Raw genomic sequence first — 26,880 nt, forward strand, 5'->3', positions numbered from 1 at the left:
TATACACCCACAGTGATCAGACGACACGAGAGGTTGTCGAGGCTTTTCACATCGCAGGGGATCAACTGAATTGCGTCAGCAAACCATCGGTTTTCCTTTGCGATAGGGAGATGAATTTTCTCGGGAGCACCTGACGAATGTTGCGTTTCATGGTTTTTAATTTTTTGTGTTGTTTCTTCCCTTTGGTTTTTTTCTTCATATAAGAAGGTTTCAGTGAATAAACCTTTTAGTTGCGAGTCAGCGCTTGTCCTGTGTCCCTTCTTTTTCTTGTCCCTTGTAGTTCGCGCTGTTTACATCATGAATATCTACCAACTCGCCCAACTGAACGTTTTGCTAAAACATGCAATGATGTCACTTTTCTTTGCTCTGGAACACACTGCCCTTACACAGCGCCCTCAAAGAAGGATATAAATGATGATACCTGAAGCAAATCCTCTCCTGTTACAATTAATTTTATTGCGCCGCATGCTACCAGACTTATACCCCTGCCACACGGCAAATTTAATGTCATTCTCATCGAATGACATTTGTTCGACTTAATGCCATTTTTTCTGCGCGCTGCTACACGGCAAAAACTAATGTCATTTGCAAATGATGGCGATTGCGATGGAAAGAGAGTACAGCGAGTACAGCATACAAAAATTTCGATGTATGCTTCAATACGTTGCAAAAAGTATTGCTTTGCTAATGGAAAGCGATTCTAAAATCTTCATCCTCATTTTAATCAACGTATTTAGATAGGCGCGCTGTGCGAGGGATCTAAAAACGTTGATTTCAATAACGTGTTGATCACTGCTATCCACCACAAGTCCAAGCCAAGCCAAACCTCAGCCAGCGGCGGCAGGCAAATGGCGGACGTCATATTGTGAAATGCTCTCTATGGTGAAATTAGACAGTATTAGCTGTGCGTCCGCAAAAGCTTTGCGCATGCTACAGGCGCACCTTGCGCGTACTGCCGCCCCTCCTCACAACAGTTTTAGTAGGGAGCACGGTGGTTGGGTGTGACTAGCGTAGCGCGCGAGAAGCATAACATACTGTGGCGCCATCTAGACGATAGCGAGTCAAACCTCCTGAACTCAGTGCCGATAAAACGTTTTTCTCTTTTATTAACGGCAGTAATGAATGCATTCGAAGGCTTTGTTTTTTTTAATGTAAATCAATTGGATGAAATGAAAATGTAGATTCTAGTGCAAAGTTGGAGAAATACTTCGCTCGGGGTCGTTGCTATGACGACAGTGTACGCCGTGCATAGTTAAGCCTAGCATCAAGAAATTCTGAAATTTATCTCAAAAGCGGCTGATATTTCAAACCTATATTGTTACGGAGGGATGAGAATGCACAAAATAAAAGCGAATACAACCGTTTAGAGCAAGCTATCGCGTCGAAAAATGCAGCGGCAACGCAGTATTCAGTCCGAAGCGGGTGAGCTGGGCGTCGCCATGTTGTGAATGTTAACCACGCAAGGCTGGTAGCGAGAGTGAGTTTTATTTTTTTCCAATTCTATTTGGCATTTTTATATACATAAATGAACGACAGCACAATCGTAGGGATGCGGAAATATTACAGTGCTTGTGACGTTTTTGTAATCGTGTTTTTCGGTGTATATTCTCACCAAGCCTCTGGTGTCGAGGGAACACATTAGCTCGGACGTCGCAGGCGAATGTGTTCAGGGAACTCATTCGATACCTAATGTCGTTTTCATCGAATGACATTAGATTTTCTCGTGTGGCAGCAAACTAATGTCGTTTTGAACAAATGTCATTCGATGGGAATGACATTAAATTTGCCGTGTGGCAGGGGTATTACTTTGTAGCAGCGTAGAGCAATATAACAGAAGGAAAAGCTCTGCTCCTTAGCATGGCAAAACAATGTTACAAAGCCTTTTAGCAGCTCAAATCACGGCCGCCCTTCTTTCCTGGTGCTTAGGTAATACAAGGCATCAGCTCAGGTACAGTAGAAGCTCGTTAATTCGAACTTCACGCGACCAGGAAAAAAGTTCGAATTATCCGATGTTCGAATTATCGAATGGCCGCGAAAAAACCGGCAAGAACCATTTGCGTTATGGTATATGTACCATATTTACTCGCGCAACGAACCCACTTGCATAATGAACCCACCCACCCCCAATTTTTCCCAAAGAATTTGAAGAGAGAGAGAGAGAACAACTTTTATTTAGAAAGCCTGCAGAGTCGGTTAGGCTCCCTCCAAGCAGGGAGGACAAGCTTTTACCGCGACGCGGCCACTACGTCAATCTCGTGCGTTGTGCTCCTTGAGGTCTTGTTACGTCCCTCGCTACTTCCGCGGGTTCGAGAGGGCTGCCGCCCCCTTCCTGGGGGCGCCGCCCCCCTCTCCTCGGTTTCGCTCGGTCGCTGCCTCTCGAGAGCTGCCGAGACCTGCTGGACGGCCTTGAGTTGTGTCTTTTGATCACAGCTCCTCGTTGCAGCCTCTAGCTGCGGCGGAATCGTCGTCTTCTCGCTGGCTTCGCGCGGATTTACGCTACAGTCCCAAAGGATGTGAGCCGCGGTGGCTCTCTCCTTCGCGCACAGTCTGCATATGTCGCTCGCATGCACACTCGGACACACGTGCTTAGCTAGCACCGGGGTGAAAAAAAAAAAAAAAAATGCGTCCCTCCGTTTGGTGCCCCGTCACAGTCCACAACACATTTCTTGGCGGCGCGCCAAGATGCTGCGCAGGAATAACATCACGGTGTGTTTACTTTTGACGTTAGATCTAGCAAGGGGAGAAGCGAACTTCGGCAGAGTGCCAGCGCTTGTTCGGTTGTGCAAGCCTCGTTTTCAGTACGTTCGCCTTATCAGGCCATGGGCGATTGGGGCATCTACTGCCACTCAATCATAGGAATGCGCGATAGCAGTAGCAAACGCCTTTTGCAGGGAACGATGCGTCATGATCACAGCTGACCGCGTGCTTCCGTTGGCGACTGATGGGTGGAAGGATGGACCACACTCGCAAAGAAAAAAAAAAGTTTTTCGCACATAACTTGTAGCGCCCGTCCGAAGTCATAGCCTTTCACGGGCGTTGGCTGGGACTGCGCCGACAGTACTTATCCGTATTTCCGAATTAACAGGGCTCGAATTAACGAGTATTTAGTTGCGAGTTCCGGAGGTTGCGCGGAAAAGAGGATAGGCAGGCGCCATCGCCGCCGGCAACCCCTACCCTCCGGTGCCGTCGGCCGCCGCGCCGGTGATGGCGCCATTTAGGCTTTAACCACTCATCCACGGTTTTATCTGGTTCCAACTTCAGACCCCGTTTAGGACTTGCGCAGCCTCTGCCTACGAGGAGATGTTTTTTTTTTTTATTGGCCACGTGCTGTGTGCCAAGCCGCCCAGGCGCGGCGGCGCGTAGTTCGAATTATCCGTAGCGGAACCGACTCGCTTTCAAATTAACAGGCTTTTTTATACACAGGTCTCTATGGAGCTTCGCCAGACCAAGCAATGTAGTTCGAATTATCCGGAAATTCGAATTATTGAGTTTTGAATTAACGAGCTTTCACTGTAATACCTTTCGAGCGAGAGCCACCACTTCAAGCCCACCATGCTAATACATACTGCTCCCATCCCAAAGCACAGTGTGAAAAGCTTCTACTCTGTACCACCAGGTGGCATCCCTGCACCTACTTCCCCCGGTCTCGCTAGAGGGAGAGGTGTTAATCCAGTCACTTGCTCTAGCTTGCAGTGACAGACAGCGAACACTGCAAGATTTTCTCTTTGGCATTATCAGCCACATATTGCAGTCAACCCTGAAGAAGGTACCGAGTTGGCACCCAAATGTCTGTTCCCCATGAGAACCTGATCGGAGTATCGCAGTTTTTTTCTCTAATCTCACAATCTCTCAAGCACTGACTTTCCAATGGTGCACTTACAGCTTTCATGACGGAACGGTCCCAAGCTATGCATGCCTCCAGGTGGGCGAGGCACATCGCCAGCTGGGAAGCTGTCTGGCAAGCTGCCACCGCCTCCCGCCACCGCACCAAAGCTGGGGGCAACACCGGTTCTTCTTCCTCTTCCTCCCCAGGGCCCGCGGTTGCACCTTTGCCAGATGAGTCATCCTCGGCCTTGCTGCTGCCATTTCCATTGCCACTTCCGCTGCCACTGCTACTGCTCGTCTGCGGGAGACTGCGCCCACTGGCCAAGGCCCATTGCGTGTCACCACAACACTCAAAGACCACCTTGTACACAACAATCAGACCTCACTAATTAGAAACCACTTAACTCATAAGTTCACTCTGACTGCCACTTCTTCCCCATCAATATCACACATGTTAAAAAGGCTTCTGTTAACCCACAATGTTCAAACAAATTTTGACAGCAGACAAAATTGAGAGCCGACTGTGCCATTACAATTTAGGCAAGCCACCGCAGTGGCTCCGCAGAACCACCCTCAGTCCGGCATTTCTGCAGCAGTGCCTGTACTCTAATAGGTGCACGTCTGCACATTAATTCCAATTCCGCCGGAAGTGTTAGCTGCACTACTGAAAATGCTGACTCAGGCAGCCATTTCTGATAAACAAAACGAGATGTAGATACTGCAACCCCCCCTCCCCCCCCCCCCCCCCCCCCCCCTCCCCCCAAAAGATCGGCTGCTTATTCGGAAACCTTCACTAAGCGGAAACTCGCCCCGAAATCTGTTAATTGAGGAGGAAAATAATTGCATTGCCTTGTATGGAGAATCTGAAATACTTCGCTGTCACTGAAATTTCACTGTATTGTCGTCTGCTCTAGCAGGATCTGACTGTAGCTACCAGTTTCAACCTCGCTTCTCAACTGATTCTCTGCCCTCCACAAGCTGTGGTTCTCAAAAGCCCTACTGGCAGCTAATCACAGCTGCTAGAAAGCTAACGTGTACAACTTGGCTTTTGCACGCACATGATGGGTGCCTTAGCCCCGGGGGCCTTAAAACGGCCGTCAAACTCTCAGTCTGTCCTCAGCCTCGGAACACAACCTTACTAGTGACTCTACTGGTCCTTACCTTGTGCCCAGTGGAGGCCGAAGATATCGCCTCTCAATGCCCGCTTCCAGACCCAGCAACCTTTCCTTGGCCACTTCGATGGGGTTCACATAGTTCTCCTCTAAAGCTGGGCTGCCCTGCTTGGCGTTTTCCTCAGCTCCTGACTTCACAACGTCATCATCTCCCGCTGTTTCGTCTTTCTGTGCTGGTGATGACGATGTGCCTTGTGCCTCGTCAGTAGTGACGTCGACATCCGCCTGATCCTGGTCCTCTTTCCCAGCGTTGTCAGCATTTGCTTTGTCACAAGTCTTGTTCTTCACCTCGCATGGTGATGGCACGCCTGATGCCTGGGAGGCACTAGAGTCTTCCTCGTCATCATCATCAGACGAAGCGAGCAGCTTCTTGTTGAGGAACACGCAGGATGGACGGTACTCTACTGAAGAGTCATCTGACGCCTTTGGTGGGGGCCGCCAAGTCTGCAAGAGAACATGCACAAAATAAATGCAAGCAGGACCAAAATTTCGCACCGAGAATTCGCACTAAAACAGAGGTTTCTAAGTTAACTCAGACTGCCACAAAGTGAAGCGACACACTCATTATTCATAAGACAAAGGAATCACAAGATAAAATGCTTGAAGCAGACAGAGCAGCCGCTCAAGGCCAGCACCAAGAGGGATGCGACTGAGCCCCACAGCAAAAATGCTACCACGCCCTAGCATCCCTGATAATCTTCTCGTCTGTCTTGCTTTTATTTCGTGGCATGATTTATTCGATTGTAAGTCGACCCCCCCCCCCCCCCCACCCCTTTCGGATTTTCAAATAAAAAGAAATCAGGTCGACCTACAATCGTGTCAATACGGTACATTTTCTGCTAGTCCCCTCCATTTTCTTTCGCAACCACGAATGTGCACCTCAGTTTGCCAACCCTGCGACACCAGCCAGCATTAAAGCATGAGTGACGAACTATCACTTGTAACGTTTCATAACGTTCCTTACTGACAACACGTTTCATGCCATGTGGCAACTTTAGTGTCACAAATAGTAACTGACACGCCGTCAGTCACATTGCCATTATAAAGAAAATAAATTTCACTGAAACAAAACGTAAACAAATTTCCCAAAAATAGCTGCCCTAGCCAGTGCATGGCAGCACATAAGAGCATGAAAGCATGCAAATAAATGCAGCAAATCTGCAGCAGCCAATAACAGTGACAACTGCTACAGCATTTGCTGAAGTTGCCAAGGGTGCTCTGAAGAGCAAGACCAAAATAAAAAGCACGTCACGTCACTACAGATACTGGGTTTCAGAGATAACTACGCACATGTTGGCATAAAAACAGAGATACCACAAAGATGCGAACATGCTTTAACTTAACAGGTCCTGTTGCACATCACTCTCCTTGCTCTGTGGTGCACCACTTACGCACCATAGACATTCCCGGTGTGTGCTCTGTAATTGCAATGGCCTCCCCTCCAAAACGTGAACAGAAGGCAGCTCACCTTGACCTCCAGGAATGCTTCGAACAGCCTATCTTCCAGGGCCTCCACTTGTGCTAGTATGGCCATGTCCACCCGCAGGGCCACTTCGGGGGACCACTGGTCCTCGTAGTCCGGTGGTGGGGCCCCACCGTGCTTTTCGGACACCTCACGGTCCAGGTCCGTGATCTCCAGGCCCACGTCTGCATCAGCAGGTGAGGGCTAATACTGAGCCTTCGTGACGCACCACAGAGTAGGTGCACAGACTGCCCCAATAAAGTGTGACCAAGCACACTGAGTAAACAGAGGGCTTTACACAAGCGGAACGAAATGTTTCTTGGTGACTCCAGTACACTCTGAACATCAGCACTTTCTCCACTGGGCTCTATTATATACAACTAAAAAGGTAACTTTAACCACATCAGCAGTATGGCCCTCCTTTCCTCAAAATCTTTCGTGGGCTAAGAAGTGCGAGAGGGAAAGGCAAGAGAGAGAGAGAAGCAGATGCTAAAGCTCCTCTAGAGAAAGTAGTGCCAACTGCTTCCTTTCTCCTTTGCTGCTCTCCTTTATACATCGTGCATTGACAATAGTGCCGCCAGAGGCGAGCCTAGAAGATGATGGCCAACACAATGGAGAAAATGTGTCAGAAGCTTTGTGTCAGAAGCGGCTTTCAAGTCATGATTTTTCTCTTTCAGTCAGTAAATAGCCCTGAGAATGCCGCGTTGGGATTACGCAAATAAAGAGACAGAAAATAGGCCTTTGTTTAAGGAGTAACAACCACCTACTTGGAGTGCAATGCATGCAAGCAGTGCCTTGAAACGCATGAAGACTGCTGTGAAACAAAGAGTTTTTTAAGCCTTCACTTTGTGAAACAGGTATAGTAGGTACTTTTACATGTGTGTAATAGAAGCAAAAGTTATTTTATTCGTTCTGAGTGTGACAGGTTGTGACAGTCCTGTCAGCACTGCTCATTAACAGGGCCCCCTCCACACTGGGTGGTGCAGCAGATTTGTGAAACTGCTGTGCGGGCATTGCGGTGGCCACGAGTGAAAGTTGTATTTTTACAAACATGGGCAGTACTGACAAGAAGGTGTAGAACTATGCAACCGTAGTTTTCTTAAAGGGGCTCTGAAATGTTTACCTGAGGAGAGTACATAGCCTGCTCGATCACTGCACTGTGTGGTCATGAACAGCTGAGCCAAACAATACACTTCTACACGCAGCAGAGAACCCACAACCACACGGGAAAGTTGATGGGCCCCTAATGGAGACTTTTTATGCTTGCACCCTTCACCTTTTCACACTCTTGCATATAGTACCAGTAAACAGAAGGCTATTCAATTCTTCTAGACATCATGCAGCTACTACGGCTGCAGCCAGTCAGCGACATTGCTCCAGCTGGCCAGGAAGCTCCAGACATCACATACTGAACGGATAACTAAATTTACAATGAAGAGGAATAGACGCAAAAACACACAATGGTTCCAATTGGTGACCTATAATACCAGCTATCTTTAAAGTACTTTCCTATGTAATTGATAGCAAGACAGATCATAGGGCATGCTCATAGTGTGCCTGCACAATTTAAACCTGTTCACCAAATGTCTTGTGGTGAAAATTAACACCACGACACAGGCGCAATGGACATATAGGGAAAGTTGTCTTTCCGACTGCCAGACGCAGCCAGTTTGCAATTCTTGTTTTCAATGCTCTTTTATGCCGCTGGGAAGCAAGGTTTCCCCACCTGAATACTCCTGCACTGGGCAGTTCACCCAACAAACATGTCACAAACTGCATTAAGGATAGTTGCCGGGCCAGTTGGTACATGATCACACCGTAAAACAGCGCGCTTACACGGGACGAAGAAAGAAGACACGCACACACACAGCGCTGAACTTACAACTGCATGGTTTATTGCATTGCTCGCAATAAATACCGGAAAGGAAAACAAAAAACAACCAAAGGAAGGCGAGGAGATATCCTCCTGTCGCATCATGTCGTCAAAGGTTATTCAAGGTATTTAATCTCTTTTCTTGTCAGTGCCATCGATGGAGTGCTAACGCATGACGCGCCTTTCCTGTCTATGATGAATGCTTCATATAGTTCACGTTTGTGCTGATGATTGTACCGCCTCAAAATCTGGCTTCGTCCAAGGTTAGGTGTGCAATGACAGGCAGATACGTGTTTTGCCAGCGTTTTGCCAGTGGACGCTGCATAAATGACCGTCTACGAGAGCACGCCATTAACATCCGCACGGGATACGGCAGCACGCTGGCAAAACACGTATCTGCCTGTCATTGCACACCTAACCTTGGACGAAGCCAGATTTTGAGGCGGTACAATCATCAGCACAAACGTGAACTATATGAAGCATTCATCATAGACAGGAAAGGCGCGTCATGCGTTAGCACTCCATCGATGGCACTGACAAGAAAAGAGATTAAATACCTTGAATAACCTTTGACGACATGATGCGACAGGAGGATATCTCCTCGCCTTCCTTTGGTTGTTTTTTGTTTTCCTTTCCGGTATTTATTGCGAGCAATGCAATAAACCATGCAGTTGTAAGTTCAGCGCTGTGTGTGTGCGTGTCTTCTTTCTTCGTCCCGTGTAAGCGCGCTGTTTTACGGTGTGATGTCACAAACGTCACAAGCTATCTGCATACATAGGAGTTCTTTGGCACATTCTGACTGACCATCTTTACAGTAGATGTCTGTTAAAATTCATTAGTTACATTTCACGAAAGACCGCATATTTGGTATGATATGAGTGATATCCTTCCTACAGGTATGGAGAAAGTCTTGTTGAGGGAAAGTGAGGTGGGAGCCTCATCAAGCCGACTGCCCGGCTTTTTCTATCTACCTCCCCCATCACTATGATGGAAAATAAAGGTATTATTAACATAATAACTGAGGCCGACCCATCTGAAAGTTCTCTCTGTTCTCATGACATGGCACCAGCGGATTTCAAATAGTTTAAATTAAGGCACTTGTAAAGGGGAAAGCTAAGAGAACACAGATGAGGACACGACTAGATTCCAGAACTTGTGTTGTATTCATCTCTGCCTCTTGTCCCTGTCTTTTTGTGCTGTGTGAACATGAACAGTTGGGCGAAGTGATGAAAGATGATTTCCAAATTTCTGCGAGTAGAAAAAACTTAAGGGGGGATGAGGGTCTTGAAAACTTGTTTTTTATTTTTCGACATAACTTGTTGAAACTTAGCACACAGGTGTATCATAGAATGCTGATCTCAAATATGCATTTAGATTTCAAATATCTCACCTGGAAGAAAATTTATTGCAAAATAACATTCAAATTAGGCAATTTCTTACGGGCCTTTATAGTAATTTATCAGCTAAAGAATGATTTTTTAAGAATAAGTAAACATTTGCAAAGGCCCAAAGCACATGCTAAAGCTTTCTTTTTTCCTTTAAACATGACATATGAGCAATTAGGCGAAGTGTGGACTAATTACCGCCACTTCATTTTTTCTTTCCAACTTTGTTGTTTATTTATGATCAACAAAATTAGTTTGTAGACATTCTGTTAGCTTTAGGATGTGCTTTGGGCCTTTGCAAATGTCTGCTTATTCTTTAAAAATGTTTATTTAACTGATAAATTACTAAAAAGGCCCGTAAGAAATGACCTAATTAGGATATTTTATTTTGCCATATATTTCCTTCCAGCTGAGATATTTGAAATCTAAATGCATATTCGAGATCAGCATTTAATGATACACCCACATGCTAAGTTTCAGAAAGATATGTTAACAAATAAAAAAAAAGTTTTCAAGACCCTCATCCCCCCTTAAAAGAAGTGCATCAATCTCCCAACTTTGCTTGCAGCTCCATCCGGCCTTGCCACATTATCAAGAGGAAAACAAGCATGCCTGAAGTTTTTGTTCCAATTGTAACACAACCATTACAAAAAAATGTAAGCTACTTACAATCACAACCATCAAGGCACCAACACCCATGCACTCTAACCACGTATGCGTGTCATACAGACACGTTTAAGCATTATTCCTTTCCTCTCTCCATCAGTGAATGGAATCGTTTGGATCATAACACTACTAGCACTCAATCCCTATCTTCTTTTTCGTCACAGATGGACTGTTTGATGAATGCACAGTCTGATGGATGCAGCGCTAACTTTTGATAAGAAGATTTTCAAAGCTTTGTCATGTACGCGATGGTGAGTGCATTGTGAACTTGGTAATGCCACTGTTGAGGACATGTTTAGATACATATTTTTGCCCCAGCCAATTTGTCTCTCTTTGCCTAACTGTACATTTAGATCACGTGTGCTGCCCTTGAAGAATATGTATGTTTGTTTGTTTTTTCCTCTGTTTGCAATGTACTAATTGACCCTGCTATGCTCTTGTAATAAGACCTGCAGTATTGTAAATAAATGAACAAATAAATGCATACCCATTAACGGCAGTGTGTTTGCAAAGCGACGAAAGATCTCGCATAAAGGCGGAAACAAAACTTTAAGATGCAAGTTGTGTCAGTAAAATCAAAGACACACTTAGACCTGTCCAAGCACCTGGTGAATCATGAACCCAATAGCTGATTCACTGCCTATTCTAAACATATTTTGGCATGATTATCCTCCAATTCAATACCTGAAACTGATGCTTTGACACGGCACTCGGGTGACATAGGCAAACAGCAGCCATCTATTAGCTGCAAAAGCCAGCGTGCACCGACTGGGTCAGGCAGACATACCTTGCTGGCTGTTTGGGATGCAGGCGACGGTCCCGTAGTTGAAGTTCTTTTCCAGCTGCTTCAGCAGGGCTTTCTCCCGAATTCCATTGCTGTGCAGGGCACCCATCAGGGTTCGCAGCTGAGCAGAATCGGTGATGCGCCACCAGCCTCGCAGGTACTCTGGGTTAAAAAGCACACAATCATTCCTCAGTTCCCTGTTAGAACTATGTTACAATCTGCCTTATCCAAATATGGACTTAATAGAATCAGCAGCCTGTAATGCACCCAAAAACAGCACTCAAAAAAATTAAACAAAGCACTGACAACATAAATGATATGTCATCTGATCATTCATATCCGAAACTACTGTGCTCGGTGACAAACTAACCGGAAATTTCAGGAATGACAGAAAAATACGTATGGAATGACTGTGCCTTTGCATGTAACTGGATTACGCACAAGTCAAGTTGTGCATGTGAGAGGGAATATTATGCATTCTGTGAGGGACGCCATAGTGGAGGGCTCCGATTAACCCTTTAACCGCCAATTTATTTTCCGAAAAACGTACCAAAATCGCTAATTTTTTTTAAGTGACCATAATTTTCTCCATCTAATTGTGTTTCTGAAAATATATTAGTTCGATGATTTTTGGTTGAAATTAACGTAAAGAGTTTAAAAAAAAAAACACCTTACGAGGGTGGCTTTCCCACAGTGCATGCCGTAGTAATGGGTAGAACGCATTGAAATACAGCGTATTTATTTCATATTATACGCTGTGACAAAAAAAGAAGTGCATAGACACTGCTTCGTCCTAAAAGGAAGGCCTCGTTCAGCCTTGTGATCACGGGCCACAACTTCCAAAGCCTGGGGTGCGGTTGAGTCGTTCAGCCACAGCTTTCATATCGGTGAAATGGAGGCAGCGCATTCTTTTGTAGATCAGTACATTTCTACTTGAAGTTTACCAACAATGCCCTGCACTATTATCAGAGCAAGGAAGACCATGATCTCATCGCGGTCTGCTGGTTTCCATGCAGAACGCCGACCAGCAAAGTACTCTACCGCGTAGCGGTTCCTCTCTGTGACGATTACGTCAATGATGTCCCAGTCAGAAAATACCTAAAACCAGCCGAGAATATCGTGCTCGTCAGTGGGCTGCCGCAAGATCCCAGGCATTGAAGAAAAATGAAACCGTGGAGGTGCGAGCGGTGGGTTTTTTGTGCTCACACACTGCCACACACGTGCAGTGACTCGCCCTCGTCGTCGTCGCCGCTTTCGTCGTCATCTGAAGCCGACTACAGCACGTACAAAGTCCGAGTCACTTTCAGAAACAAATTCCATATACTCAGAAATGCTGCTGTCACAAATGCATGAAGAAGCAGCTGTTTTTCTCGGGACACTGACACTACCGGGTATTCCTCAGGGATGACGCCATTGTCAAATGGCTCTTTTGAGCCTTCAATTACGCGCCAAAGGCGCAAAATGAGTTTTTTTATGGTCGACTACCGCCCTCTAGCATTTAAAATCGCAACCAATGCGACTGACGACTGTAACTCGTCTTTTGAGGCGGCAGCATCGCATAATCAGGTCGGACGAGTGTGACTCGTCATTGGCGAGTTTGGTACGTTCTCCCATGACGAGTACAGCTCGGGCTTGGCGGTTAAAGTGTTAAGGGGGGATGAGGGGATCGAAGGCAACTTTTCTATTTTTTGACTTAGAGTGATGAAATTTGGCAGGCTGGCTTAAAACAGCATCAAACAATCAGATATAAAGTTTCACAATGACAGCTTTAGTAGTTTCCCTTTTATCATTGTCTATATGTTGTCCCCATGTTGCTTGCTTGTCGAAAGCATAGCACGACAAAAAAACAAGCTACAGGTCTGTAAATGGTTTTAATATTTACTAAGAAGTGTGGCGTAAATCAAGACTCTGTTAATTTTTTTTTTTAACTTCTCTGCTTTTTTTTATAAAGGACACAATATGCACCTTCTTTTATGTTTAGAATGTATCATGCTTTAATTACCATGTAATAAAAACATGCGAGCCTAAATGGTAAATTTGAGACTGTCTCGAAGCAGATCATTATTTCAGTGATCACAACAAAACAAACGGGGTAAAAATCCACGTACCCATTGCTGTGCTACGCTTTCCACGAACAAGGTATTAAGCTCAAAACAAACTTTCGAGAAAACAAGCCTGAAAGTTCTAAGCTAACACACACTGTCTATGTGTAGAAGCCAACAAATATATTTATTTGGAGCACTCAGTTTATTTTTTGGTGAAATATTACAGTACAGCATACAAACAGTGTTGGAAATGCCAAAAAGTGTACTTTTCAAAAATCGACTTTTTTCGCGATTTTTGCGATCTGATGCCCACATCCCTCCTTAAGTTGGACCGCCTGTGGATCTTTCGGACAAGGCACTGTAGCCTTGCATATTGCCTCCATCGAAACGCGGCTACTGCGGTTGGGATCAAACTTGCATCCTCGGGCTCAGCAGTCGAGTACCCTAACAATTGAGCCACCACGGCGAGGCTTTCTTTCATATGTGACAAAACTAAACTCAAATACACCAGAACAGTCAGTTTCTACATTGAAGGTGTCACCACCTTAGCAGACAATTATAACCCCCTGGTGGACTTGGACAAGCCAGGCTCGTCATAAGCCCGTCCTAAGCGCCTCCGAAGGCACCTCTCTTCCCCCCCCACCAATATGGCATGCTCTGCGCGTGGCGTCGCCTAAGCCACGGCGGACGCTGCTGCTGTCCCGTTTTCAATGCGATTGCGATGGAAAGAAAGAGCGTGCCATTAGTCCCACTATCTCAGTAGCAAATGATGAACAGATAGCCAAGCCTATCAAAGCCAGTCCATCCAACTGACTCCATTTAAATCCAAGACGGCGCGCGCCTTTCATGGCAGCAAAGAATCGATGTTGTGACAGCGATTCCTGCTCACATCTATATTAGGCAAGAAAAAAAAAAAGTTACTAACTTTCAGTCCAAAAATGATCTCCACAGTATTACTGCTGGCATCCATTTTAGTCTGAAAAATCAAATTTTTGCACAGACTCTGAAACATCGGTCATGAATATGTACTATCGGGGGTAACAGTAGTATATTCCACGCGGCGGGAGCCAGAGCAATGGAAAATTGTGTTGCAACGCCATCTACAGGTGGCATCTGGGATCGAGACAGCCAGTGCGTGACCTTTATTATCAGCAGGCATGTCACTTGGCCCTTTCCAATGTTTCGTGCTTTAGCTAGCCAAAATGCCGCCGTTTCCCGTTGCTCCGGCTCCCGCCATGTGGAGTATACCACTTTTGTCACCGATAGTACAAGTTCCTATGAGGTATGTGACAATGCCTCAATGAAGTCCGAAATATTGCGCAAGTTCGAATTATTGAAGTCTGAAGAATTGGTCGGCTACTATATTTGGTAGATAATGTGTTCAGCAAAACAGCATGAACCATATTACTGCAACATGCCTCTTTCAAGATGGAAACCAGACACGTTTGAGCTACTCACCTGGAGGCACAGGCTGAGGCTTGTCATACTGGTTGGTGGTGTCTTCGGTCTCTATCACGCTCACAATCCGCGTGCCCACAGTGGAGCCAACTGTGGATGACACCTCTTCCTCCATGTCGTCATCGTCCGCATCCTTTGAGCCAGGAAGCCGTGCCAGAGACTCATCGTCACATGGCACTCTAGGCAGCAGGCTAAACCACGGCTTTGACTTTTTCTGGGCCACATTCTTGTGCGACTGGTCAGATGAAAGTGGTGCAGTGAAGCCTCCCAAAAGGGAAGATGCGCCATCTTTCCCCATGGTTACCACCACACCCGGCGTTGCCATCTGTGGTGATGGGCTTGGGGAGGAAGCAGACGAAGCAGGAGCTGAAAACGTCCCACTGTTAAACAGCATGTTGCCTGCGATGATGGATGCAAAGAAGGGCGAGTGTATCATCCAGCTCTGCTCCAGGGTCGGCTCGGGCGCAGGGCTTTTGGCAGCATTGGACACTGGCGTCACAGGTGCCGATGATGTCGACATGGCCACTGCTGAGAGGTTGGCGGCCGATGTCGGTACAGCTGCCACTGGTGCTCCCTTCGCAGAGGAGGAACCTTTCTCATCAGAGGAAGGAGTCCCCTCAGCCTTCTTCTCCTTCTCCAATTCATCCTCGTTTCCTTCAGCAGGGCCTGCCTTTTCAGCCTCGCCATCACACTCTTTCTTGACCTCGTTGGTTGTCGAAGCGGCCGCCTTGGAAACGTCGTCCTCCGGCTGTTTCTCTGCCTCCGGCTCCTGCTTCACAGTTGCAAGGGGGGTTTTGACGTCTTCCGCGTTCTCCTCCCCGTCTTCCTGCTTTCCTTCCTCCTTCACTGTGGCGTTCCCTTTGGCAGAGGCGGCCTCCTTGGCAACCGAAGAGGAGTCCTCGCTACTGCTGTCATCCTCGTCGGCCATGTAATCGGTGGCCACAAAGTCCCCCATGCCATCCTGCTCACAGGACTCCATGGCCTCCACAAAGACACCCCCAGCCACGGGCAGCAGCCAGTAGCGCCGCCGAAAGCGGTCCTGGCCCAGCATCACTGCACGAATGCTGCTGCTCGCCTTGGCCACCTTGCTCTGGAACTGTGCCTGTTGCTGCATGGGAGATCAAAGCTAGGTTAAACTACCTTCTAGAATTTTCCTTTCTTCTTTTTTAGAAGTCTTAAAAAGCCTACTATAACATGACGTAAGTGTCGTTCTTGACGAAGATGAGGTAACAAAAAATTGAGTTCTATATGTGAGGCCAACCACACACCACTCTTCTTTAGAGGAGCAGGAGATGGGCAGCAGACCGGCTGCCGTATTTACTTGCTTACTTCACGCACTTTTTGTCATCTTAAATTAAGGCTTCAAAGAGGGAGCGCGGAAATTATGTGGAGGTTTCGCAAACACGTCTTAAAAACTACAAAGGTCATAACGCACAATATATGCTGTATATGTGGACCCTCCCCAACTCACACCCCTCATTGGCCAAACAAATCAATACAATCGCAAAGATCGCAGTCAGAGGCAAATGGAAATAAAAAGCGATAAAACGAAACTCCCGCGTGCAGCCTATCTGATTTTTTGTTATTCTAGAATCTACCAAGTCTCCTCTATACCTAAGCTGGAAGACTTGTCACGCCTTGCTATGGTGACCGAGATTCGCTTGCTTGCTGGCTAGCACTTTTTCTTTCAATGCTCAGACTGATATATCATAGCTTCCATATAACAAGACACCTTTAGAAAAAGCTAGAACTTTGCTAAGCACAAATGAAAGGTAAAGTCAAAGACAGGCAGAAATAAAAAAAAATGGCCAAAAGGGGAGATATTAATGAGTACATGTACGAAGAGCACTTTGCTATTAAGGCTTAGAATTTGCAATTAGAAGGCAGCAGTGGGCAAAAATAAAGCACTACTTTTGATTATAATACCTGGAGAGAAACAGCCCTGTCAACATTCAAGCATTGATATCATTTCTTCTTGGCAAACTTTTAAACACGAGAAGTCAACGGCTGATTTTAAGGCAAGACTACTACAGATAAAAGATATGAAAATGTAGGAAACTTAGAAGCACGTTTTTCAAACTCTTTTTGGGCCCTGCTACTTCCAAAAATTGCCTTCTGTTAAACTTTCCAATAATTTTACCCCATTATAGAGACTTCAACATGCAAAAATTCTGATGCTTTAATGACACACTATGCTTAAGTGCAATAAAAAAAATCATACCTTTGACAGTTTTTCAATCCTCTTCTCCAACTCTTCATTTGTAAGACTCAACTCGCTATCCTGTGAATAGAATCCCAAGAGCCATGAGCACAAACTCCCCTTGGAGGTCATGCATGTCTCAAAAAAAAGAAACAACATAACTAATGCTTCTTCAAGCATGCAGCTAAAATTATGCAATCACTTTTAACAGCTATGAACAGTACAACGAACATTACAATACTCTGGCTACTAGCAGTGCTTTGTATACAGCTCATTATGTGGCGCAAGCTGAACGCGCATTTCATGCATTCCAAAGTGTGCAAAATTCATTTGTATTTGGTTAGAGAGCTATAAACGAAACATTTTTCTACAGCATTTTAGCAACTTTTCTTACAAATGGGCATTACCCTTAGATTTAGCTAACGGTGAGCACCTAATAGGCCATCCCTCAAACTGCGAGTACCAAAGAGCTCGCTGACGGTTACCACGCCTGTGTAACGCAACATTTTCCTAGAGCAGTTTGCAGTGGTGAATGTGTTTTTATTCATTCATTTCTGACTTCCGCCTTTTCTTTATCCCTTTTTTTAATATGGGAATGTGGCTTCCTGTCTGGCATGGAAGGACCATGGTTCAGTCCTGGCCAGGCCAATAAAAAATGCAAAGTACTGTGGCATCACACAGTCACAAAAGCTGGAAGCATGTCATCAACGACTCGAAGCGAGTGTGTGTAGCTTTTCATCGAAAGACGCACTGGAAAGAGCGTAAGATATAATAAAACATAATGAACACTCGTGAAAGAAAAATAAACAATGCATCTAACAACAAAACAGTAACATTTTATCGAAATGTGGTCAAGTAGTGAAATACACCTTTAATGGAAAGGTTTAAACACCAGATTTTTTTGTTTGTTTTAAACAATTTTCAGTGCCAAATTAAAATTATAAATCCTCATTTCTTTGATACTGCTGCACTCGAGTCTTATGAGGCCGAATCTTTTCACTCCCATCATAATTTCATTAAACATCTTTGTCAGCTGCCGGTCCCTTAAAATTGCATCAATCTGCATCCCTTGAAACGGAGGAAGGCATGCTGCTCTGCCCCTTCCTGTTCACACAATTCCCGTTTCAAAGTGCTCCGCACCTCTTCCTCTTCGGCATTGTCGGCCTCCTGCGGATCGTCGCTCTCATTGCCGCTGTCATTGGCAGCATCTTCGTTGTCCTCCTCTTCGTCCCGACCACTCTTGCTCGCCTTGTCACCCGCCTCGCTGGCCGTCTCGCCCTTGGCACTGCTCTCCTCCGAATCCTTGTTGGTGGTGGGCGTGGAGGAGCCATTCGCAGCAGCGTGGTTAGGGCACAGCTCACCAGCGGTGGTCCCATTGGTGTTGCTGCTGCTGCCGCCATTGTTGTTGTTGTTATTACTGTTGTTGTTGCTGCTGCTGCTGCTGCTCTGGGCAGTGTTTGCTGCAGCAGCATTGTTTTCCAGCTCCTGTTTCAAGATGGCCTTTCGCTGCCTGCTTTGCTGTGTGCTCCTCAGCCTGTTGAAAGAACAAGAAACATGGAAGCATTCATCCCTAAACACCAAGGATTTGCAACCGAAAATCAACTATACTTGCAAACACTGTAGCAGTGCCATACAGGCACCTAATCCAATAGGACACTGTAACAAGTGCACCCCCTCCTTCGAATTATCGACACGTCTTCAAAACATGCAGACATGTAAAAGGGAGCTGCAAGTTGTATGCAATATCAAGGACAAATAAGCTCAAAAGACTAGCCATCTGGCCTTTTCTTTATGAAGCTTTCTCTCTAGAAAATATCCAGGAGCATCTACAAAACACGAGAAAAAGGAAGTAGGCAGAAACATCCCGCAAGCATTTTACAGCAGGTCTGCTGCTGTGCACTTACTTGCGCAGTTCACCTTCGGCAAGCCACTTGTCCTTCCTTAATGTGTTCACAGTTTCTATGCTACTGTCCACTTGCCTGCATGTCAAAAGAACATGAAATCCCGTCAGACACTTAGGCACAAAAAAAAACAAAAACGAAGAAGAACTGTCGACCATGCTCACCGGACTACCACTCGACTGCATAGAAGCTCGTTGCACAGAAAGGCCATGATTTCAGACTTCTGTGTTGGGTTCAGGGCTAAGAAAGGCTTCTCAGTCACCCACTGGTACATCTGAAAGAAACAAACATGCAGTTTGTCTCACTATTTGAGATAATTCTCCGACTAGCCCAAGCCAAAAACAACTTTGCAGGAATGTCTGCCATGCAAAACTTTCAGAGCCTTATCTTCAATGCACTACAACTTAAAAACAACCCTGCCAATTTACACACTGTGATAACAGCTGGATGTTTCCACAGCACTGCAAATGTAAACATCTGTATGAGCACCAAGCTTACAAAAACATTGGGGCATGGTGTCGCTACAAGGCTAATGCTCTGAAAAGGTCACTAAGACAATGTCATGTGGGTGAATTTGTCTAAAGCTGGAGCAAAAACAGGTGAGGTGCACAGGACCCACAGAAAAGTTAAACCCAATTTTTGCAATGCTTCAGGCAGGGTGGACAGGGTAGCATCAAAAGAAAAAAAAAATTGGAATCATACACATATATTAAAAGCTAAAGCATTACTAAAGCTAAAGACAGAGTAGGGTAGCCTCAAATGCGGTGCTGCATAAGAGTACCTGTAACACTTACAGACTAATATTATTACAACTACAAGCATTCTAAAGCTAGTGGCATTCGTAGGGAGCACGTAGATGCTTTTCAAAGAGGATATCAGCTCCTGTACGATATCTAAACACAACAAAACTTGGGCTTCATGACTTTGGACGTCCGCAGTACTGCCAAGAACTATACCACACAAGCTGCATTCACAAGTTTACACTTTCATAAACTGGTAGCACTGTGCCAACACCTGTGCAATACCCTTCGGCTTTAAGCTTGCATTGAGAACCCAAGAACACTGGCAACTTGTCCTTGTAAAAATGCATTACAGCATTTCTGTGTGGTCCACCCTTGCAATCTCAGAGGAAAGCTGTGACAGGAAATAAACCTCTGTCCTCTTTGCAGAATAGTCCAGCGACATTAGGTACCGAGGCTTGTTTTAGGCACCTCGTAAGCCTACACTAAGAGGCAGCAGTAATATCCTTTAGCTACTGCCAAGATTTGCGTGGCTGACTCTCTCAACTTACAGCGCATTCTTTGTCAAGAGCCATGAAATACAGGTGCAGAGCCTCTGTCACACTGTCGTTTGTGATGGAAGCATCCTTCACGTGCTGCCCAAGGACCGTCACAGCCTGTAAATAGCAAGAAACAAAGCGTAAAGGCCAAAGCTGCCACTAAGCAATTTTTAATCAATGCTTTTTAATCGAACTTTTTAATAATAATAAAAAAAAATAGCCTCGCCATGTAGTTCTGTTTTCTGAGCTTCGGTGCCAGCCCACTAACAGTCGTGCATTTTCCAGCCATTTGAGCCCACCTGTATGCCACTTTCAGATGCCGACTGGTGTGTCATCATTCGTTACGCCAATTTACATTCCCCTCATTTACCTTTGTGTTATCTTTCCAGCAGGCTAAGCATGCCAAAAGTGTACATTTGCCACATGATGTTTGTGCGGTGGAGGCAACTAGACCTTTTTTTAACCATGAGGAGGGGTTTTATTACCCATCACGTTATATACAGGGTGTCCCAGCTAAAGGTAACCAAGCATTTAAAAAAGAGGATGTTCCCTAGCCCAGTGAGACCAACTGAGGGTTGTTGACAGTCACGTGTCCTAGTCTACAGTATTTGCTTTATTAAGCAAACGTGATTAATTAGCAAAGACTAATTAGCTAACTTTTTTATTATTGCCTTCAGGAAGAAAGTGTCAATGCAGGAGTTGTAGATCCCTTAGAAAAATAACCGTCTGCCGTGCTTGCAGCCAAGTACCACTGATACAGCTGCTTTTATTTGCCTGAAAAGAAAGCCCGCGAAATACAAAAAGAACCACGTGATAGGGGAGCTGTTTCAGCGCTCCCAAACAACCGGTCAAGCTAATTAGTCTCTGCTAATTAATCACATTTGCATAATAAAGAAATACTGCAGACTAGGACACGCGACTGGCAACAACCCTCAGTTGGTCTCACTGGGCTAGGGCACCTCGTCTTTTTTAAAAGCTTGGTTACATTTAGCTGGGACACCCTGTATAGTTCCAAGTGATGCGTCACTTAATGTACTCAGTTCACATGGCCACAGAACAGGCTGCATAATGTCATACTGTCGAACCAAGCAGTACACATTTATGAGCCCATTTTTTTCTGTATGGTGCCGAGTCAGTCTAGTTACGCTTAATTTTGGTTGCAAATACCATGCACCATTTGGAAAACAAATAAATAAACAAGAGAAAACAACAGTGATGGGAGGGAGGGAGGCAGCACCTCCTTGCAGGACGGCGTTCCAGGGTCATGGATGGCACATGTGAGCAGGTGCTGCACAACAGTGAGCAGCTGCTGCTCAGACTTTGAGTCATGGTTGATCAGACCAAGCTGAAGGCTGTTCAGGCTTGGAATCTTGTCCACATCTGGGAAGAGAACGAAAAAAAAAAAAACGAAAGAAAGCGGTCAGGGGAGGGTTACACTGCAACTAATACAACTTTTGCCCATACAGAATGTTCAGTGCAGTTCTAGGTTACAAAGCAGCAAGTTACCAGCCTCAATATCACATTCCACTGCGCACATTTCTTGGATTTAGGGTTTGGTTTGGTTTATTGGGGTTCAGGCCAAATTGCTAGGCAAGAAAACAGAACCGAGAGCTGTGAAGAAAACTTATAAGCAGGTCCTGTCAGCATCATTTTGTCATAGCAATGACAGGAGCTGGAGAATGGCTTTGCCACCAGGTTCCTGCTGGACAGGCAAGTGGCCGTCTACGAGTACCATGAAAATAACAATGGTGGTTTCACTGCTTTTGCAGCCCGTTATACATGTGCAGGGCAAAATTTGGAGCTTCCAATCAAGACGCACTGCACAATCAACAAGTGTACCAGCAGAAACGTGCACAGCAACTAGTTATTTACAGTCATGCGCGATAGCCTCGTGACAAAATTTAAGCGGTACAAAAGCAACTCACCAAAATGGAGAGTTTCACCGAAGTTGTGAAGAAACTCCCGGACCATCAAAAGATTGGCAAACGCAGTACCTGGGACCTTGAGCCCAGGTATCCTGTTCAGTGTTGGCAAAGGCTGCAGAAATAACAAAAAGGGGGGGGGGCACACACTTTTAAACCCTTGCTGTCCATCAGCCATACGTATGGAACAACAAAAGCTTTAATCAACTGAACATAATCATTCACTGCATCAAGTAATCTCAAATCTCAAACCAGCTTTGACATTTCTCTCCAAACCTGAAAAATTCCAATGCTATTAGCATGGGAGCTTGCCACAAAATAACCAGACATTCAAAGAGGGCCAACACAGCAACTTGAGAGTTCTGCGTTAGCAACTTAAGCCTTCGCATTAGGTGTTGTTCGAACGCACCCTACATTGCTGCTTTCGCAACCAGCACTAAAGCATGAAAGTGGCCTTTCTCAGTGTCAGACCAGGCACAACTGCATTACATTTTCCCAATACAGTCAAGTACACTTATAATGGCCGCAGTTATAACGGAACACTCGCTTGCTATGAACGGAGGCAGAGCTGCCGTCAAATTATGTACCAGGGCTACGGCACTGCCGAACAATCATGGTTGCACAACTCAGTTATAATGAACGAAGAGGTGGCGTAAACTCACTCCTCAGTCAAAAAATCTGTGCTTCCCGTCAGCGCAGAGGAAAACAATAGCGATTATGTGCATGGAGGGTTACAGTACCAATTGACTTGATTTTGTTCCTTATTTTCCAGAAATAAATCGAGACCATGTTTTGAAACTTCATTCCTTGTTTTCTCAAGTTTTTTTTTTTTCTTACCATGACATGTGACAGTACCTCGTGATGTATTGGCCAGATTTCAACAATTTTTGTGCTCATGAAAGCTGATACATTCTCCTATGCAACAAGATGAAAAAAAACATAAGGTTTAATTTTAGTTTAATTAATTTAGCACTTTGACTGAAGAAAAATTTTGGTCTATTTTTCACATTATAAAATGTGCTGTTACAATTAAGGTGATTCTATGGTTGCAATCTATGGTTACTGCACAACATACTGACATCAAATTTTTGCCAGTCTCTGATGTGGAAGTTGCAAAACACTTGGACACAGTAATTAGTCATAAAATAATTAAAGCCTTACATCCACAAGGAATAGAGACGGTTCTACTGCATATTTGTTTTTAAGATGACAAAATGCACTAGACAAGAAAATTTTATTGGTATAAGCTAAAAATTTTAGAAATTTGACTGAAGACCAGTGTCTCCCCTTAAAGGGGCCCAGAAACACAATCTTAGTTAACTGTTTTGCCTGTTGATTGCATACAGTGAGTTATAATGGTGCTATTAGCGTCGGTAATACCGCGTACATTCCGTTTTTTAATATTTTAATGTCCTCCCAAAAACAACTTCATGGCTCTGATGGTGCCGCCACCCAGTGGCGGGTTTTTAGCAGCGGATATGACATCACCTGGCGCGAGCTTGATGATCGGACAAACAGTAAATATACTGCAAATTGTGCGAATAAATAGAGACACATTTTGTCACCTGTCTGCGTTTTATATTAGATCAACAAAAAAAACTTGTTTGTCTTAGATAAAAGCCCTGCAAAGCAAGTAAAATAAAAATACACCACCAGGGGCGCTCTGGCATGGAAACGACGCTGCCAGTCTCAGCAAGAACGAGTTACAGAGAGCAGGCAACCATGGAGTGCAAACTTCCGCAACGTGCTCTGGCTGGCTGTTTTGATTGGTTGCGCCAGGTGCCGTCATTGGGAGAGCGAAATAGGAGTGGGAAGCCCCGCCAAAATCGAGTTGAGGGCAGCGTTTTGTTTGCTTGTATTTTCAGATTTCTTCACTGAATAACTCCCGTTCCTGTGCATCGATTCCTGTAATTCTTTTTTAAGTCAGCATCTGTGTGACATAAAGAACCCACCTGAAGTATAGCCGGTATCCCCCCAAGCAGTGTTTCGCAGCCCCTTTAAGGTGGATTAGTCTGGATTAGTGGATTAGTCTGGATTAGTGGATTAGTTGGGATTAGTGGGTGTATTAAAGTAACAGAGTGGGTCAGGTTAGTACAATCCCATATGATAATCCAATGGAAGGTACTGGAACATTCTGGTCTTAAGATTTTCAAATTTGGTGATGCTGATGATGTCTCGACCCTTTCGACCAATCAGGGAATTTCTCTACAGAAAAACCGAGTGTTTTTGCAAGGTAACCTAAATGCCATCAATTTAATAAAAAGGTCAAATACTAATCAGCATGAAAAAATGCCCAAAAGTTTGTTTTGACAATCTGCAAACAATGAGCCCTTCAGCAACACTGAATCCCGGAAAAAAATAAAATGTGCAAGCTTACAAGAGCGTCCTTCAGAATCATGTCTTCCACGGGTCTCCTGACCTCCTTCAAGATCTGCAGCTCCACTTTCTTTTGATCCTGCCAAAAGAAAAAGAAAGTCTCATATGAGAAAGCAGGCTAAACAGGGCAATCCTTCAGGCGATGATACATCCAAAATCCATTTCCCTTGTTTCACCATAAAACAAGCAGGAATCAAGTTACAGTAGAACCCCGCTGTTACGTTCCTCACTGCTGCGTTTTCCCGGCTGTTACGTCGTTTTCTTCGGGTCCCGGCATAGCTTCCATAGGATCCAATGTATTGGGAACCCCGCTGTTACGTCGTAGCCGAGGAAACGATCCCGCATGATACGTCGCAACCGGGCTCCCCGAACCCAACGGGGCAATGCGCGCCAACCGGCATTTTGATTTTTGACCAGTCTTGGCCAGGCTTGGCTACGGAACTGGCTGCAAGAAGCCGCACATGAGTTGGAGAGGCCGCCACTAGATGGCTATCTGCCTCGCGCGCCGAACGCCGTGATCTTTATCGTGGGAGGTGGCGTCTTTTCTTTCACTCTTTCTTTTTATCTTTTAACTCTCCTTTATCTGCAAGTGACAGCGGTGGTGGCTCCGCTGGAGCCAGTCGGCAGGGCCCGTGCAATTTCCTTTTCATCCTTCTCAGTCGCAACAACATCTTTATTGTGCTTTGATGGCGTGATAGCGTTGAGTAAGCCGAAAGGGCTTTCCCTTGAGGAAAAGCTGGACGTACTAAACGCAGTCGACAGGCAGCCAGGGCGGCTTACGCGGAGCAGCGCGGCGGGCAGCCTACGAACATTTCAGTGCTTTCAGTGCTTGACGCTGTGCACAACGTCGCTTCAGCGTGGACTGCAGTGAGCGCGTGAACTGCACAGCACTGCTGCGTGCGTGCGGTGTGGCCGCACCGCAAAGCGACGCTGACAGCAATGCGGCCTTTGCTATCGAGAAACGCGTTGTTCTTTCCAGCGAGCGAAAGAAACTGCAATCCACCATTCTCGATTTTTTAAAGTCCTAGGGTCAATTTGCGGAAATAAATTGTTTCTAGTCAAAGCTGCACTGTTTTCATTAATTTTCGGTGCTTTCCTCACTGTTGCGTTTTCCTGGCTGTTACGTTTTTTTTTCCCGGTCCGGTGAAAAACGTATGAACGGGGTTCTACTGTACCTCCATCTTCTTGCGGTTTTCCAGGGCACGAACGAGCAGCATGTGCTGTCTTCTCCTTTCCCTTTCCTGAAGAAGAAAAACACAACAACCATAAGAAATAAGTGAAGAAAGAGCCATTTAAAATTTATACACTGAACGTTTCCCGTGACACGCCAGCCTATTTAAAGCCTATTTCTCACCTGGTAACATAACATAGCTTCGAGACTGTTTTCAATAGATTTCCCTTTTGAAACGAGGTTTGAAACAAGCTCAATATGCAGAATACAAGAGAAACTGTCCTCAATCATGCTTTAAGTTCAATACACTGTCTATATGACTCCCCAAATACAATAATGTGATTCCCATGAAAAACTAAATCATAGCAAATGTTTTCAGAAGCAGGTACATTTATCTAAATGCTTACGTTCGTGTGAAGCTACAAAGGACTTTAAACTACATAAACTTGGCACACTGACACTGTCTCATTGTTCTCTTCCTTTCCGAAATAGTTAAGCACATAAAACAAACATTTAGCAAGACAACACATATTGGCATGAATACGGGAAAACTGAAGCGCCTATCTGTTTCGACAGTACCCACACCTGTAGAAAATAAGAGTCACAGTGCAGGGATCCTACTGCACATAGTGGCACCTTACAAACCAGATTTCATGAGGATTTCACCACGAGTTGGAATGATAGCATGCTCTGCTTCGTTTCCTCCACAGAAAGCATACATGTACAGGCACGATAAGCATGGTAATCAGGTTAAAATTATGTGCAAACACCACTGTGCCACATCAGACAGGAACGTTCACAGGTTAGATGAGACTGTGTGGACCGAGGATAACTCTTGTTTTGTTCAACACCTGGCACTGCAAACCTAGTACTTACTTCTGGAAACAAGGCCAGCTTCTATCAACAAAGCTTTCAAATGATTCACAACAACAACAAATAAAAAAAAACTATGAAAGGAAAACAGAACGCCAGGCATGGCTACTCACCAAATCCACCATAAGGAGCATCTCGCGACGCTTTTGCATTTCCTGTAAAGAGGGGAAATAAAAAATCATGATCAGGCATAGGTTTCTATGTTAGCAATGTTTTTTTTTTGTTTTTTTAGGAACAGATTTATGATACATAAAGAGCACTTAAGTCAACAGTAGATTTCTCCTGATCACACACAGAAGTGGACTGACTCAATAACGGCCCACAAAATGACCACTGAAGCCCCGCATGAAGAACAAGAAAAAGAAGAGGCAAAGTTCAAAGACAGCAGCAATGCCACACAGAGATGAAGATGCAGTGGAGGCGCTCACCTGCTCTCTCAATATTACAGCTTGCTGCCTCTTCATTTCCCTCTCCTAAAGGTAGAGGAA

The 26,880-nt window shown here is 45.1% G+C and overlaps 1 protein-coding gene across 10 annotated transcripts in view; it reads right to left on the reverse strand.

Moving 5' to 3' along the window:
- The window catches only part of LOC149340779 (bromodomain adjacent to zinc finger domain protein 2B-like), an 84,033-nt gene that overhangs the window by 17,306 nt on the left and 39,847 nt on the right, over positions 1-26,880 (reverse strand). For 8 of the 10 annotated variants that reach the window (XM_089549617.1, XM_089549627.1, XM_089549625.1 and 5 more), the window contains 16 exons: positions 26,821-26,865; positions 26,506-26,547; positions 25,524-25,589; positions 24,350-24,427; positions 21,976-22,087; positions 21,288-21,430; positions 20,063-20,167; positions 18,936-19,045; positions 18,775-18,849; positions 18,011-18,404; positions 16,892-16,951; positions 14,671-15,778; positions 11,171-11,329; positions 6,466-6,644; positions 4,987-5,441; positions 3,881-4,142 (listed from right to left, as the gene is read on the reverse strand). In XM_089549617.1, coding sequence (XP_089405743.1) covers positions 3,881-4,142; positions 4,987-5,441; positions 6,466-6,644; positions 11,171-11,329; positions 14,671-15,778; positions 16,892-16,951; positions 18,011-18,404; positions 18,775-18,849; positions 18,936-19,045; positions 20,063-20,167; positions 21,288-21,430; positions 21,976-22,087; positions 24,350-24,427; positions 25,524-25,589; positions 26,506-26,547; positions 26,821-26,865 — 3,393 coding nt within the window. The remainder of the gene's footprint in view (positions 1-3,880; positions 4,143-4,986; positions 5,442-6,465; positions 6,645-11,170; positions 11,330-14,670; positions 15,779-16,891; positions 16,952-18,010; positions 18,405-18,774; positions 18,850-18,935; positions 19,046-20,062; positions 20,168-21,287; positions 21,431-21,975; positions 22,088-24,349; positions 24,428-25,523; positions 25,590-26,505; positions 26,548-26,820; positions 26,866-26,880) is intronic. The other 2 variants (XM_089549623.1, XM_089549620.1) reach the window with 1 other exon arrangement.

Source organism: Amblyomma mixtum, chromosome 6, assembly GCF_055824585.1.
Source record: "Amblyomma mixtum isolate Tamu chromosome 6, ASM5582458v1, whole genome shotgun sequence".
Taxonomy (NCBI): domain Eukaryota; kingdom Metazoa; phylum Arthropoda; class Arachnida; order Ixodida; family Ixodidae; genus Amblyomma; species Amblyomma mixtum.